Raw genomic sequence first — 17,723 nt, forward strand, 5'->3', positions numbered from 1 at the left:
GAAAAGTAAGAACAGTAAAAACACTAAGAACAGTAAGAACAGTGAATGAATGAATGAATATGTTTATTTTGATCACAGCAGTACAACATATTAAACATAATTAAAGAATTAAAGAAAATGAATATGGCTGGTCGAAAAGGGTTTTCGGCTGAAGCAAAAGCTTATGGCTGCCGAACCTTTGTAATCAATTTCATTTCTGTTTCATCACAAAATTCTTTATAACGATAAGCAAACAAAACACAGATTGTCATGGCTTCGTGTTGCTTGTGTTTTGTTTGGTTCTGTTTCATGTGTTTCTGTCATGGTTTTGTTTGTATCTGTTTCCTGTGTTTCATTTGCCTGGTTCTTTTTAGTGATTTCACCTGTGTCTTGTTTGCTCCTCCCAGTGCCACACCTGTCCTGTGTCTGTTAATCATCCCTGATTGTTCTGATCCCTCCCAGTGTTTCCCTCAGCCTATCCTCTGTGTTCTCCTGTCTTGTGCTCCAGCCCCTTCCCCAGGTGTGTCTTGTTTGATCATTTAGTTCTTGTGTATTTAAGTCCTGTTTTGAGTTCTGTTCCTTGTCGGTTCATTGTGTTGTGCTGTTTTGTACTGTGCTTCATTGTGTTCTGTTACGTTCTGCTTCCTGCGAATTCCTGAGTTTCTTGTGTTCCTTGTGTTCCTTGTGGTGAATTAAATTTTGTTTTTCATTGAGCATTTTTTGCCTGCGGCTCCTGCTTTTGGGTCCTCCCAAAAGGCATCTGTATTTTTTTATGATTTTGATCATTTGCTGTTATCAGCATTTTCTATTTTGTATTTAGAAAATATCTTATTTTTAAACATTGTTTTTTTAAATGGGCAACATTTTTGCTCTCTTTGATATTATCAGGTAAGCTATTCCAAAGCTTCACTCCACAAACAGAAATGCACAAACTTTTCAGTGTGGTACGAGCAAACAGTTGTTTTAACTTCCCTCTCCCTCTTAAGTTATAGCCTCCCTCTCTTTCTCCAAACATTTTTTGTATATTTCTTGCAAGTAGGTTGTGCTTTGCGCCCCCGCGGCACCATCAGGCGGCATCACGCGAGCCGGCCGCGGCACCAGCTGGCATCAGGCCACTCACCTGTCAGATCCAGCAGACCTGACCGGCTGGGCGTGGTACCAGCCGGTGCCGCGGCATATTGCGGGTCAATACGGTAGTCTATAAAACTGGCGATTTTTTTTTCTCGTGCGCCCCTAAGTAGATTGCGCCCTGGGAGGTTGCCCACACTGCCTATAGCAAAAACCGTCCCTGTATAAGACGATATTTTTTCCATTGAAAATGCCCTGAAAAAACACCCTCGTCTAATATTGGGGGGTCTAAGCAAATACACATGTATTGTTGCATATGTAAACCAGTAGGTAGGCTCGCCTAATGCCGCGATTACCAGCGAATGGCCGCATTGCGCAGTCAATAATCAACCATGTTGTCAGTGTCATTGTCCGCTGTGCTGCTGCAGCCACGTATGAACAAAAGTTGATTTATAATGAAAGGTATATCTGGCAGTCTGTGTGCGCCGCTCACCTGTCAGATCCGGCAGACCTGACAGGGTGGGCACGGCACCGGTCGGCATTTAAGGGCATGAATAGGTAGGGAATTTATTGTATTTTTTATTTTATTTAGCATTTTAAGGATAGGTAGGGGGGATTTATTTTATTTAAGGTAAGTTTTAAGGTATTTGTGTAGTTGCCAGGGCCCCTGCTCTGGGAGGGGGCGGAAGGCAGCAATTTCGCCCAGGGCGGCAACATGGGCAGAACCGCCACTGTTTGTATGCTCGTAAAACCGCACCTTATGCACTATTCTTAATGCACGCTTCTGCATGATGCATATTGTTTGTAGGGTGCTTTTATAAGTATTTCCCCAAACTTCGGCACAATAAGTCAGATATGGAAGTACAAGTGTATAGTACAACATGTATAATGATTTATAATTGAGCATGTGTCTTGTCTTACATAAAATTCCAATTGTGCGCGGCAGTTTGGATCTAACATGTTTAACGTGAGGCCTCCAGATCAAGCTGACTCCTAAAAATGTGTTCTCATATACTCTTTCCAGCTTGACACCATCAATTATTAAATCAATTGGCATGTCCAGATGTTTATCCTTTTTTCCAAAAAAACAAAACTTGAGCTTTTCCAACTCACTAGTAACAACTTCCAAAAGATGTTGAAGGTTCTTCCCAGCACAGAAAACATTAGTGTCATCCGCAAAAACAACACAATTCAAAAAATTTGAGACATTGCAAATATCATTAATATACAGAATGAATAATTTCAGTCCTAGTATTGACCCTTGTGGTCAGGGCCGGCGCTAGCCATTTGGGTGCCCTAAGCACAAATGCTTTGTGGTGCCCCCCACGCCGCCGCCGCCGCCGCCGCCACCACCACCAGAAATGAACAATAACTCAGTATTTGTCATTGCGTTTCTCTTTATTTTACAAAATAACTTTTCAACATTTATGTTTCAAAAACTGTTGTAAAAAATAAGAGATAAATAATAATAATAAAATCTTGATAACACACTCACTAAACACTAACTAAATATGGCACCAAAGACTCAAATAAATAAATAAAATAAAATAATTTAAAATAAAAAAATAAATGACCCCACTATTAAATAAAGATCTGTCAAAACTGTAAAAACAGTACTAAGTATCCTTGAATAAGGAACTGGTTGGTGATTGATGTCTGCTTGTAGATGGTTGATCATCTGGATCTTCCACTTGGCTTTGTGTTCCTCCTTGCACATATCGAAGCATTGAGGCTGTAATCACAAATACAAGGCAAAATACTCAGGGATTCTACAGTGAAATACAGTTTTGAACCATGGTACAAAAATATTTCAAAATTAATTATAGTATTATGTAGGCCTATATTTAAAACACTGGTACATGAAAAAATTTATTATTTTACCTTTATAGACAAGGATTAATATGACACATTATAAAAATTCTGTACATAGTTTGAAAACTATGAATATGAAGAGGGGAAATCTACACAACTTTAATATTGATTTTTTCAAATTACAGTTTCACCAGCAGATGTCGCTCTTGGCCTATGAACCTCACGAAAATGTTGCGCGAGCTGCCGGCCAGTCGGTCACCGTAATGACTGGTGTAGCCGCACTCCATCGGAAAGCTCCGGCTCTCTGCTTTCGGAAACCGTCGTAATTTTTTCGATAGCACCATTGGTTCAGGAGTTACGGTAGTGACAAGCTCACATTACAAACTTGTGACACATCGGGGAATCTTCTGTGATTGGACGGTCGAAGTGTCAGTAGTCCTACATGCTACCGTAATGGCACTCTATGTAGGCGCAAAGCTCCGGTTTTCAGATGTTTCTGAATATCTTAAACGGTCACGGAGACACCGTTATGTAACGTCGGCATGCCGAATCCTGTCGGCGCTGACATCGCCGGTGTAAGAGGGCTGATAATCAATCACCTGTCTAATTTGGCATGTCACATCAAAGTTCAGGTTACCAAGACCCGTTTTCCATTCATCAACTCATTATTTTTGTTTTTCACTACACAATCACATACTCGTTGGTTCATAGAACATAACAAACGCCAAATACAGACATCTCAACTCCAGATCCATATCCATATACACAACTAAAAATAACTAGCTAGCCCAGCATCAATTATTTGAAACGTAACACTTACGTCTGAACATGGCTAGTGGGAGCTAACGTTACAAAGGTTGTTGACGGTAGTATTATCTGGCACGAGCATAGACATGCATACTAGGGCTAAAAGTAACAAAATTAACATTTGTTATTGTCTTACCTGCAAGTGACGCGCGAGCATCATCTCGTTGTTTCTTTCTTTTCCTCTTTTCCGCCCCCAACTCTTGTTGCCTTTTCGATGACATGTCCAAAAATAAAGGTCTGCCAAACTTGCGATTGAAGCGTAATGGAGCAAACCACTAGGGGATGGGGGAGGGGGGCACCAAAGGTGGACTGGGGAGAGGGCCGCACAGGAGATTCATGTTTTTCTCGAGCAAATAAGCCTATGTTATTTTTGTATTGCTTATATCTATTAACATGTTTTACACACTTTACACAGTTTTAAATATATCATTATTATGATTACTATTATTATGATGATTTTTCATGAGCTTGTTTTTTTTTTTTTTTTTTTTTTTTTTTTTTGGTGCCCCCCCAGGCACTTGGTGCCGTACGCGCAGTGCGTGATAAGCGTGTGCGGGGCGCCGTGTCTGCTTGTGGTACGCCACATGTGATGTGTGAAAGAGTAGACCTAGTGACACCCATCTGAACAAACTGATATCTATGTTCAATATAGTTCTTTAGCCAATTCAGTCCTACTCCTCTGATCCCATATCGCTCCAACTTCTTTAGTAAAATATTATGGTCGATAGTATCAAATGCTTTCTTAAGATCTATGAATATCCCCACTGCATACTTCTTTTCATCTATAGCACTTGTTAACTCTTCCACCAGTTCCATCAAAGCCATTGCTGTTGATCTGCTTGTTCTGAAGCCATACTGACTTTCCATGAGCAACCCGTGCTTTTTGATGAAGCTGTCCAAACGAACAACAAAAAGTTTCTCTAGTATTTTAGAGAACTGGGGAAGCAATGATACTGGTCTATAGTTGGTGAATAGTTTTCTGTCTCCGGATTTGTATAAAGGAATCACTTTAGCTAATTTCATTTTATTTGGAAAACAACCTGTATCAAAAGAAAAAATACATATGTATGTAAGGGGGTCCACAATGGTGTCAATCACTTACTTAATTAGTGTCATGTCAATTCCATGGCAATCTGCAGTAAGAATGCTAAGAGTAAAAACACTAAGAACAGGAAGAACACTGAGAACAATAAGAACAGTAAGAACCCAAAGGACAATAACAACAGTATGACAAGTCTGTCTTTGATAAAACAGGATTTGTTGGTTCTTTAGTGTGATTGGGTTCCTTACATCAGTGACAGTGTGTTCTCTGCAGAGGAATGCAGCTTTCTGAGGTCAGCCAGGAAAATGAGATAATGACAGAGGCTGGATGGAGAAAAATGAGAAGAATGTGTGAATGGTCAGTGAGGCCTTCATGTTGTTTCCTATGTGATGTGCTTTTCTTTATATCTTTGTTTATTCTCATACTGTATGCTGCATTATAGCTGTTGTTATTATTGTTGTTATTATTTGTAGCAACCACCCAGTTTCTCCCGGGATCAATAAAGTTTCATTAATGTGAAATAATAACATGTTTTGTTTGTGTGTTTTCAGCTGTGATGACCCGGGTTCTGTTGTGATGTCTCCATACAGGAAGATGAAGGTTCTCTCCTCTGTTTATCCCAAAGTACCACACTGATCCCCCACCTCCACCCTCCGTCTGCATGCAGCAGCAGCGATGAAGATTTTGCTCCCTCAAGCCTTAGCCTCTCAGCCCGTGAGTTTGATTCCCAGATGGACATGGAGAGCTCGGGGGGGCTGTCATCCTTCCCACAATGCTCTGCTGTGTGCTCCAGCCTGGAGAGCCTGTGTCACTCGACTGCAGACTTCTATTTGGGCGCTGAAGCACTTCCACCCAGCAACACTGACAGCCCCCCCGTCACCACCCTGCAGGACAACGCCGGGAACCCAGGAGCATGCTGGGAGCTGCAGAAGGATTATGTGAGTAGCAGGACGGACCTCACACTCTGCAGGGCTGATGTCCCAGACAGTGGGGGGGGGCCCGGCAGCCAACTCTCCCTGGCTGAGAGGGTGGAGATGAACCGCCAGATTGTCAAGCAGATGCTGGATGGTACCCCGAGGAGACCAATCAGCTCTCAGCTGCGGAGGAAAGAGGGTGTGGCTCAGGGGAGAGATGAAGGTACAGTAAAATTCAGCACATGATTGGTTACACATTTACCTGATTGACTGATAGAGTGATTCACTTGATCAACAAATAGTCCTGGGAGGCTAAGAGGCTAAGAGGAAGGGAAGGGGTCAAAAGAGCAAGGTGATGTTTTCAGGGGGAAGGAGGAGACCTTTTCCTGAAGAGTTAGGGTTATTCTTCATAAGAATAAAACTCATTATGTTACATTATACTGTACATTTCCTTCCTAGATGATAACTTGATGTTGACTTGATGTTGCTTCACAGCTGATTCATGTTTGATCCTCTTACCCTGTGACTCTTTGCATTAAAATGCCTGTTGGGTGATCAGACTGCAGTCGGATAATGAAAGTACAGGTGGAAATGCACTGATGATGCACTGAAGATAGATTATGATCTGATCTAATCTACCTCCGGAGGTCACGGGCATATTATGACCACGCTGAAAATGCATATAAATGGATGTGCATCTCCAGTTTAAGTCCAAGGCTTCCTGTTGATGTATTGAACTGTAACAGGACACTACGTTTTAATTTATACTACCACTCGCATTGCTGCAAAAATATATTGTATCATTGTTTTGATTGTTATAGCTGTCCGCCTCACTTCATCTTCTTTTGTGTCACTGCCTCTCTCGCTCTCTCTCACACACGGTAAATGTATAAGATGGATCAGAATCAGTCTCTTGCATGATTGATTGATTGATTGATTTTTTATTAGTGTGTCATGCACACAGGTGCCCAGCCCATAAAGGCTTACAAGACACAACCATATAGAAAAACAAACAATAGTCAGAGTCATCAGATGTCAAAAATCAAATATCCAGAAAAACACGCCTAGCAAATAGGTAATAAGGTCATACAAATAATTCTTTTTTTCTTAATGACCATGCATTTTTTATAAACCTCGCTAAAGCAAATACATCCTTCCTGAATAACCATTCTAGTTTACTTTCATCATTTAGCCAAAACAACTCAGGTTTAACATACAATGATTTGTTGCATTTCGTTCTGTTCTGTCAGAGAGCAGTGCATCTCAACTATGAAAACTCTCTGCCCAGAGGATGTGACATGTGCAGTTCAGTGTGATCCCATCAATCGATCGTCAGGCAGGTCGACAGACACGCAGTTTGATGGGTGGGTCAACAAGTGGGTCGTCAGGCAGATCGACAGATATAGTGCATTCAGGAAGTATTCAGACCCCCTTCACTTTTTTCACTTTTGTTATGTTGCAGTCTGATGCTAACGTTGTTTAAATAAATTTTTTCTCTCATTAATCTGCACTCAGTGCCTCATAATGAAAAAAGTGAAAACAAAATTATAGAAATTTTTGCAAATGTATTAAAAAGGAAAAACTGAAATATCACATTTACATAAGTATTCAAATCCTTTGCAACAACACTTGAAATTTAGCTCAGGTGCCTCCCATTTCTGTTGATGGTTGCTGAGATGTTTCTATACCTTGCTTAAAGGCCAACCTGTGGTCAATTAAATTGATTAGACATGATTTGGAAAGGCACACAACTCTCTATAGAAGGCCTCACAGATGACATGCATATCAGAGCAAAAACCATGAGGTCAGAGGAGCTGCCTGCAGAGCTCAGAGACAGGACTGCTGCAAGGCACAGATCTGCGGCTACAAAAAACTTTCTGCTGCTGGAAGAAGTTTGGCACACCCAGGACTCTTTCAGGAGCTGGGCCCCCGGCAAAACTGAGCCATGGTGGGAGAAGGGCCTCAGTAAGAAAGGTTACCAAGAATCCACTGGTCACTCTGACTCAGCTCCAGAGATCCTGTGTGGAGATGCATGGGACAAAGCTGATCTGGGCTTTATGGCAGAGCGGCTGGACGGAAGCCTCTCCTCAGAGCAAAACTCATGGAAGCTGCTTGGAGTTTGCAGAAAAGCAGCTGAAGGACTCTCAGACTGTGAAAAACCATATTCTCTGGTCTGATGAAACCAAGATCGAACTGTTTGGCCTCAGTTCCAAACGTTCTGTCTGGAGGAAACCAGGCACCGCTCATCAGCTGCCCAGCACCATCCCAGCAGTGGCAGCATCAGACTGGTGTTTTCCAGCAGCAGGGACTGGGAGACTGGTCAGGGCTGAGGGGAAGCTGAATGGAGCAAAGTCCAGAGATATCCTCAATGAAAAGCTGTTCCACAGCTCAGGACCTCAGACTGGGCCGAAGGTTCACCTTCCAACATGACAGTGACCCTGAGCTCACAGCCAAGACAACACAGGAGAGGCTTAGGGACTCTGTGAAGGTCCCAGAGCGGCCCAGAGCCCTGACCTGAACCCTGTCAAACATCTCTGCAGAGACCTGAACATGGCCGCCCACCAACACTCCCCATCCAACCTGACCGAGCCTGAGAGGATCTGCAGAGAAGAACGGCAGAAAATCCTCCAGTCCAGGTGTGCAAAGCTTTTTGCATCATATGAAGGTGTTCCTGCCCGTGGAGGTGTTCCTGCCTATGAAGATGTTCCCCCAGGAGGAGCTGGGGGATATGGGGAAAAGGAACATCGGAGCTGCTGAACACCGAGACCTGGTCCTTTATCAGCGGCATATAAGGGATGAAGAACATTCAGTTTGTGTGTGTGTGAAGTACATACAGATGAAGGCCATCTTTACATACAAACTGTCTGTCTGTCTCCCTGTCTCTATCTCTGCCTGCTTGTTTGTCTGTCTGTCTGCATCTCTGTCTGTCTCTATCTCCCCGCCTGTCTGTCTGTCTACCTGCCAGCCTGTCTGTCTGTCTTTCTGTTTGTCTCTCTCTGTCTGTCTCTATCTCTGTCTGTCTGTCTCTCTACCTGCCTGCCTGCCTGTCTGTCTGTCTGTCTGTCTGTCTGTCTGTCTGTCTGTCTGCAGGCTCTGTTCTTCTGACTGGAGGTGAATTGGATTCTGGGATTCCTCTTCATGGTGAACCAAACCACAGGTACCAACATGGCGCTGTGTGTCTCCCCAGTTGCTATAGAAACACAGATGCTGTGTGTTTATGTTTCATTTTCTTTCCATTTTTTGGATCAAACTGTAAACAACATGGAGTGATAAAGTTTGTCCTGGACATTAGAACCACAGAAAACATTTTTCAGTCAAACATTCTACTTTGTGGCAGCCGGTGTCATCGCCATGGTAGCTGTCGACAGTCATCCCAGGCACAGATTCTCTTACAAACACACACATTCGATTTTTACCTGCATCAGTTCCAGCAGCTTATCAATCTGTCTTCAGTATCAAAATCTGAAAGCTGATTGGCCGATAGAGACAGAGCCATTTTAAATGTTTTAAATTTTCCCATCATGAAGTGACTGAGAGCCACATCTCGATTTGCACTCATTATAAGTATCTGTAGAAACTAAGTTCAGAAGTACTATTGATGTTGTTACCCTTATTATTATTATTGTTCACAGTAGTAGTATTAGTGTTAAGGCAGGCCTCAGTATCAGACAGCTGACTGTTTTATCAAAACACACACACTCACACATTGCAATACAAGCATGTTCAAAGAAGCAACATACGCACACAAAAACACTCAATCCAGTGCTGATGTAAACACACACACACACACATACACACACACACACACACACAGAGCCCTCATCAGCCTAATTAGTCCTGACGTCCTGCTTCGTTTAATCCTCTGCGCTGTGAGCGTCTCCCCTATCAGAGCCGCTGACGTGAGCCTCTCTCCTCCCCCACTCTCACACTGTGTGTGTGTGTGTGTGTGTGTGTGTGTGTGTGTAGGCTGTGTGCAGCAGATCCTGTGTTGGGTTGTGGTCGTCAGACGACGCGTCGTGTGGAAAGAGCTCGTATGAAGGCCCGCTCCTCCCCTCTGAAGGCCGACCACAGCCTCCTCGGCCTGCATACACGCACTCCGTGAGTCCACCTTTTCTGTGTGTGTGTGTGTGTGTGTGTGTGTGTGTGCGTGTGCTCCATGTGTGTTCAGCAGCAATGAGATACCAGAGCAAAACAAAACTTACTTACTTCAGTCTTTCCGCTCAAAGAATTTGATTTCAATCAATGTTTTCATGTCCTCATGTCTCCATGACTCCATGTCTCCATGTCCTCATGTCTTCATGTCCTCATGTTTTCATGTCCTCATGTCTCCATGTCTTCATGTCTTCATGTCCTCATGCCTTCATGTCCTCATGTCTTCATGTCCTCATGACTCCATGTCTCCATGTCCTCATGTCTTCATGTCCTCATGTCTTCATGTCTTCATATCTTCATATCCTCATGTCTCCATGTCCTCATGCCTTCATGTCCTCATGTCTTCATGTCTTCATGTCCTCATGTCTTCATGCCTCATGCTAGGGTCTTTTAGAGCTTCACCCTCCTGCGATGTGGGGACCAATTACATGACAGCACACTACTCACTATTATTTTGCTGCTGCTGTACAAAAACATTTTGTTGTGTTTTTGTGTTTAGTGCATGCACACCTGTGGTTTGTTAGAGAAGGTAGTGAAGAAAGTGTGGAAAGTCTCTGGGTTACATCCTTGAGAACAGGGTGGAATGACACCTAGGCATAATTCCGCCCACAAGTGTAAAACCAGAGAGTTATCAGTAGGGTTGGGTATCGGTTGGGTTTTATCTGATACCGGTGCCTACTCGGTATTTTTTAAACGGTTCCGGTGCTTAAATGGTTCTCGAACCAGTACTTAAAAAAACAAAAATGTACACACTTTGTCAAAAAACAATATCCTTTTACTTCCAGGGCCAAATTGAGCACAATATTAACTGAAATATTTAAACAATATAAATACAAGTAACATATGGTACTAATAAACTCGTGTCATTTGTGGGGGGAGGGGTGGTTAACCCTAACCCTAACCCTAACCCTATTGGCACCGCGTTTCGGTACCCAGCCCTAGTTATCAACCAATGGAAATTTTTGCTTATGTTGTTGTGTGTGCAGCTCGGGGCCTCGGCTGACACAACAGGCCGACCTGAGGGGGAGGGAGGGCGTGGCATCACTGTCAGGGAACCTAAGTGACTCATCCAGTGGCGAATCAGCTTGCGGACCCCCATGGCGACGCCAGGCCCCATCACCAACACGTGTTCGCTTTGAGGATGAAACTGAAAAGGAGGCGGAGTCTCGTTACCTGGAGCGACAGAGGCAGAGGAGGAGGGCAGGGGAGCGAGCGCAGGGCCTGCTGGTCTCCAAACCTGACCCATCAGTGTACATCAGGAAGGAGGTGGGGCCACTAGGAGCTGGCAGCACATCACTAGAGGCAGGATGTTTTCCTAACAGACAGCAGAGAGCAGCGAGGCCGCCGCACTGTGAATCATGTGCGACGGTTTTAGAGGGAGGAGTCTCCAGCCTGAATCTCCACCCTCACCCCCCTCCACCAGACCGCGAAGGGTGGGGCTTGGATCGGCCAGCTCCTGACAGGCCCCGCCTCATGCTGCGCACTGAGCGGATCAAGGAAACCTACATTGGTAGCATTTCCCCCGATGAGGGGGGGACTGGTGGCGGCAGAGGAGGCGGGGATGAGGGTGATGCTGGGCGTGTCCCTGTCATGCGAGTGAGGAGGAGGACAAACCGGGCGGGGCTGATGTCTGCCAACGGTCAGCCAGGGACACTCCCATTGGACATTCCCCAGGCCACACCCCCCAGCACAGCCAACGGAGCAGCAGAACCGCCACTCAACCCCTACGCTGCCCCGCTCACTCATGCTCCACCCACAGCCACATCCTCCCCCTCTTCACCTCCTCCCCCCAGGAAACCAAAGCCGAGCTCCTGCAGCAGAGCCAGGCCCAATGGCACGCGGGCGGACAAGCCTCTGAACCACAGCCCCAACACCCAGCAAGCTTCCATGCTCCAGAAGGAGCTCCACCCCTCTGATCATCCAGGTGTGTAGACCCCATCCTGTTGATCCGAGAGGAACACAGCAAGCAGAGAACCAACAGGTCATAACACACACATGATATACACACACAATATACACGCACGCCATATACCAGGGGTCACCAATCATGTGCCATGGAGGGCCGAGAGGCTGCAGGTTTTCATTCCAACCAAGACCTCCACCAGGTGACTTCACTAATCACCTCACCTTGTATCAGAAAGGAGGAGCTAATCAGTGAAATCACCTGGTGAAGGTCTTGGTTGGAATGAAAACCTGCAGCCTCTCGGCCCTCCATGGCACATGATTGGTGACCCCTGCCATATACATTAGGAGTGTGCAGGGATGTCATTATCTGCATCTGTTCAACCAACAAAATGATCTCTCTGTGTATTCGGATAGAAGACCGGAAGTGGGCATGGCTTATGCAGGGAGTCACATTACATTGGGCAGATGTTGTATTTTCTAACCTGATTGTGACTGACAGTGTAAGTGTTGTGCTTCAAAGCATCAAATTGATGTAATATTGGCATATAATTACTTATGAAAGATATTTCCACATCCTCATACATAACTACTTTTCATCTCTCTCTCCAACCCTAACCCTAACATCAGCTCTGATGCTGATACATACACACATGGGGAGGTGAGAAGCATCAGCGCTGTGTTCTGCAGCAGAACTTCCACTTCTATGTCACAACATAGAACATACAATATGGAATAGAGAATATAGACTATTCTCTATTCTATACTTGCACTGAGCTCAACAAAATATACACACGTTTTACATTTTTAACATCACTTTACTGTTGGGCAGCCGAGAGCCAAGCTCCGCCCACCAACAGCTGCAGCCCTGACGAACAGATGCGAGAGCCAATGACAGCAGAGCAGCAACGGGAAGCCAGGCTCACTCCTGAGTGAGTATAAACAGTCTCTGTGCTGCCACCTGCTGGACAGACAGGATGCAACACCCACATCAATCAGAACCACAGTCCTTTTTCAATAACTGGTTCAGTGGTACCACGACCCAGAACCAAACACAGAAGAACCACCTCAGTAACTCCTCTTCCCACCCAGCCAATCCCTGATCAGCTTCAAGTTCCAGTTAATTTAGATCCTCAAATCTGTGGTTCTTCTGAGGTTTTACAAGTTCCAAAAAACAAAACAGAAAAACAAAAACTCCCCCACAGATCATACAGGGAACAATAAAGAGATACTGAGAAGAACCAGAGAGAGGGGAGCATGTTCTCCCATCCCCTACCTTCAGTGTTCTCCCTATGTTCTCTTTATGTTCTCTCTATGATCTGTCTGTGTTCTCTCAACTCTCCAGTCCTGTCAACCTTAGAAGCTCACATTACACACATAGCAACACAACAGTAATGTAAATGCAAGTGATGATTATTAACTGAAGGAACCTCATGAATATCCATTGCTGGTGGAGCAAGCCAAGTCAAGTCAAGTCAAGTTTATTTCATCTATAAAATTGGAAATTACAGTTGTTGTACCCACCGTCATGCCCACAAAAGACCTCAGTTAAGAGTAAATAATACATGCATGCCTATAGTTACAGGCAAAGATCAGAATGTTTGTATCCACGTTTGGATTCAGGCTTTGTTTTCTTAGAGTCTGACTGAGTTTTTCCTGCAGGGACGGACGTTCCAGACTTTCTCTGCGGAAGATTTTCTCGGCCGTGGGGCTGAACAGAACTCGAACCGGCAGTCTGGACCGCCTGAGCTCCCGGCCCCGCCCTTCATCTCCTGGCCCCGCCTCCCCAGACCTCAGGAAGCCCTCTGCCTCATCCAATCTGCTGAGGAAAACACCTTCACTGCAGTCGCTCAGTACGGTGAGAGCCACTGTGAAAACACCAGTTCAACTAGTTTAACCAGTTTAACCCTCTGCTGGGAAAAAAACCTCAACCCCATTCAGAAAAATACGCAACTGTTATTGATATGGTGTTACTGTTATCAGCTCAGTGATACTGTTCAATGTGATTTTACTGTTGACTAATGTGTCTCTTTTTATTAATTATTTGTATTTTCTGTTGAAGAATTCATCCACATGCAGGAAAAAGATGATCATGTTGTTGACTTTTGTTCATTTTGGGTTTTCCAGCAGGGGTCACCCTTCCTCCAGCTGAGGAAATCATCATCTTTCCAGAATTTCCAGTCAGAAAAGAGCGAGCGCTCGGCTGCATACCAGCCCGCCACCCGGTACCATCCAAACACACCAACCCAACACACCCACCCAACACACCCAACCAACACACCCAACACACCAACCCAACACACCAACCCAACACACCCACCCAACACACCCAACCAACACACCCAACACACCAACCCAACACACCCAACACACCAACCCAACACACCCAACACACCAACCCAACACACCCACCCAACCAACACACCCAACACACCAACCCAACACACCCAACACACCAACCCAACACACCCACCCAACACACCCAACACACCAACCCAACACACCCACCCAACCAACACACCCAACACACCAACCCAACACACCCAACACACCCAACCCAACACAGCCTTCAGTTATTAATACATGGAACATAAGGTACTGAGATATGATAAGATAGTGTGTGTGTGTGTGTGTGTGTGCGTGCGCACGTGTGTGTGTGCAGCACGCTGCAGAGGGCTCTCAGTGTGGAGGATGTTGGGAGGCCCAGCTTTGTTCGTCCAGTAGGAAAAGTGTCGCAGGTTTTCAGTGATGGGACGTTCCTGCTGCAGCTGAACCGGCCGCCAAGTGGAACCTTTGGGTTCCACATCAGCCGAGGAAGAGGAAGGCCTGACTCTGGTACTGTGGACTGCTACTGCGCACTACTGCATACTGCATACTCCACACAACTCCATATTACTGCATACTGAATACTACTGCATAATACTGCAAACTACTGCATACTACTGCATACTCCTACATACTACTGCGCATTGAATACTGCATACTGCCAAATACTATTGCATACTGAATACTACATACTATTGCCGCATACTACTGCACACTGTATACTGCACTCTGAGCTCACATGTCAATACAGAGACAAAAAATACCTCTCAAAGTCTTCACCACACGTTTTACGAGTGGCTGGAAACTGATGCTCGACTGGTTTGCAGAGGAACAAACAAACAGCAAAGGCATTTATACTAGTAATATTTAATAACTATATTTAATAACTAATAATAACTAATAATTTTATTTGTGGTGTAAATGTTATTTCTCCTGAAAGAAAAAAAAAGAAAGAATAGTAAGAAAATGACATTGATTTCATAATTACAATTGTGTGTTTTTACATTACCATGCATATTAATATAACATTCATGGTGTGGCTGTGTGTGTGTGTGTGTGTGTGTGTGTGTGTGTGTGTGTGTGTGTGCAGGTGTATATGTGGAGGACATGGTGGACAGCAGTACAGAGAAGCTGTATGCTGGCTTGCTGGGAGCTGGAGACGAGATTGTGGAGGTGAACGGTGAGAAGGTGGCTGGCCTGAGTCTGGACCTGGTGACCCACCTGCTGACCCAAACAAGCTCCGCCTCCGTCCGCATCCTCCGCCACAGGAAGCTGCCTCCACACTGACCGCCAAGACCGCTGAGCTACAACCTGATGCCAGCTACAACTTCAACAGCCACAACAACACCACGGCCTGAAACTACACAGCCACCGAGACGCAACAGCACACGGTGGCCAAACTACCAGCTGAGCCTGCAGCCTCCAGACCGGCCACAGAACATCCTGACCCACACCAACCAAACACTCGCACACAGCCACAGCCCAACCACATGGACAGAAGGAGCTACAACCCACCTGCGAGCCGTACAACAGCGCCAATCCAAATGACCGAGCCCCCGCCCGAATCAAGACATAAACCGCCTAACCCACCAGGAAGCAGCCTGAACACCGACCACCGCACCCACAACCACCTCGCTGGAACCCCGCTGCCTGAAAGTCAACCACAAAACCACAGAACCACAACTCGAACCAAGCAACACCACCGCAGCACCCAGTCATCTTGCTGACCAAAACCTGAACCAGCTAACCACAACCAGAACCAGCTAAACACAACCTGAACCAGCTAACCAGAAACAGCTAAACACAACCTGAACCAGCTAACCAGAACCAGCTAAACACAACCTGAACCAGCTAACCACACCCTGAACCAGCTAACCAGAACCAGCTAAACACAACCTGAACCCAGCTATAACGAAGCCACAGTCAGATGTGCCTCATGAACACCAAGCTTTTTAAATAAAGTCATTTTTATTCATTGAAACGCCACACTTTTTTCTCACCTAACCCTTTCTTCTTTTACAAAGGCATAGGGTTATAGCTCAGAAGGTTCTATTGTCTTGACTCTTTTGCCAGAGAACTAAACTACCTGATAACAAAAAGAACAGACTTTCCCTTTCAAATCAGTTCAGCAGGATTTTAAAGGACCTGACCGGCAAGTGTGAACTGTCCACCCTGAGAAAACCGGGCTCATGGTTCCTCACCCGATCTGCTCGACCTGATGATCTCATGATACCCAGAGCCTCCAGACCAGGTTCCTGAACCGAGGCCAGTTTGAACCGGTCAAACAACAAAGCTGCAGTGACACCACTGACCAGCTGTGGAGGTCATCAGGTCAGAGGTCAGATCTCACTGGACACATCAAATCAATCTCAGCATGTGCTGTTTATATCACATACACATTCATGGTGACTCCATTTGAAACACACTGATCACCCCCCAAAAATGAGCAAAAAATTGTTCAAATCACCTCACTGTCAGCTCCTGTTTCATCAAAACTAAATGATGTTCCCATCCAACATGGATCTTCATCAAGTTAACAGCTCAGATGACTTGCAGGGTTTTTCTGGAAACAAGTCTGGAACTGGAACTGTTCCACGTTGATTTGTGTTTAACCAGGTGGAACGTCCCTGCAAATCCCAGCTGAGCTGACGTGCTGAGTCAAGCCAGCACGTGTGTGTGTGTGTGTGTGTGTGTGTGTGTGTGTGTGTGTGTGTAAAATGTCAGCAGGATGGAGCTCAGTCACCCTTTCCAGGTAAACAGGAAGCTGTCATAAATTAAAGATTTGGTTTCATCTCTGTGGTTCAATAAATGTCCAGGAAATCATCTGGATCCTAAATGAAGCTTCATGATAAAATAACTGTCAGATAATTACTTACTGCAGTGTAAATGGAATCAAAAATATAATAAACCCTGATTTTAATACATTCTTACAGTTCCCACCACTGCCCCAAAGCTGTGTTATGTTGCTCATCTTCAGTTTCCATCTGTGGTTAAATAACAACTTTCTTTTATTTTTGTAAAAAGAAAAACAGCAGCAGACTCTGGCCCATCAGGCGTCTCCAGGTTCTCTGTGTTGTTCCTCTTAAAGGACAAAGTTCTCCAAAACACAAGAATAACAGCAGTGAATCACAGCTTTGATAGGCACATACAGAGATTTAAAATGCATGGTGGTTCTCTGGAATCTTCTAGTCTGAAGCTCCTGTGGAATCAGTCTCTCTCTCTTTTTTTTTTTTTAATAAATAAATAGAAATAAAAGGAAAAGGAAAGCTTGGTGTTGAAAGGGAAAATGTTTTGCATTCTTCTTCACTTATTGTGTTTTCCACTTTCTCAAGTTTTTTTTACATTATTTTTTTATATTCTACCTTTGCATTTGAAATAAAAAAATATATAGGGCTCATTAATGCATTATGTAATGCATTTGACAGCAGTGTGCAGAAGTGCACTGGCCTGTTTGAAATGTGTTGAATGTCTATGTGAATGTGAATGTCAGTTTTTAGAGAATCTTTGTCCTTCCTCAGTATTAAAGCACCAGAGAATTATAGTCACAGGACAGTGAATATGGATTTTGTAACATTTATTTATATCCACATCCTAAATAAAATAAATTCTGAATGAATTTTTGCTCATTTCATTTAATTCAAATGTGAATCAGCTTCTGTCTTCTGGTCCTTTAACCCACCAGACATGTACTGTTACAGCCATATTATGAGTCTATTACATTT

General features: G+C 44.5%; 1 protein-coding gene across 1 annotated transcript in view; it reads left to right on the plus strand.

Annotated features, from left to right (window-relative positions):
• The window catches only part of LOC115357410 (uncharacterized protein KIAA1614-like), a 20,107-nt gene extending 2,490 nt beyond the window's left edge, over positions 1 to 17,617 (plus strand). The window contains exons 2-11 of the mRNA XM_030048808.1: positions 5,260 to 5,860; positions 8,111 to 8,258; positions 8,708 to 8,779; positions 9,589 to 9,720; positions 10,761 to 11,698; positions 12,509 to 12,608; positions 13,339 to 13,534; positions 13,807 to 13,901; positions 14,339 to 14,511; positions 15,092 to 17,617. Coding sequence (XP_029904668.1) covers positions 5,440 to 5,860; positions 8,111 to 8,258; positions 8,708 to 8,779; positions 9,589 to 9,720; positions 10,761 to 11,698; positions 12,509 to 12,608; positions 13,339 to 13,534; positions 13,807 to 13,901; positions 14,339 to 14,511; positions 15,092 to 15,288 — 2,472 coding nt within the window. The 5' untranslated portion in view covers positions 5,260 to 5,439 and the 3' untranslated portion in view covers positions 15,289 to 17,617. The remainder of the gene's footprint in view (positions 1 to 5,259; positions 5,861 to 8,110; positions 8,259 to 8,707; positions 8,780 to 9,588; positions 9,721 to 10,760; positions 11,699 to 12,508; positions 12,609 to 13,338; positions 13,535 to 13,806; positions 13,902 to 14,338; positions 14,512 to 15,091) is intronic.
• Positions 17,618 to 17,723: the final 106 nt, after the last annotated feature.

This window comes from Myripristis murdjan, chromosome 4, assembly GCF_902150065.1.
Source record: "Myripristis murdjan chromosome 4, fMyrMur1.1, whole genome shotgun sequence".
NCBI lineage: Eukaryota > Metazoa > Chordata > Actinopteri > Holocentriformes > Holocentridae > Myripristis > Myripristis murdjan.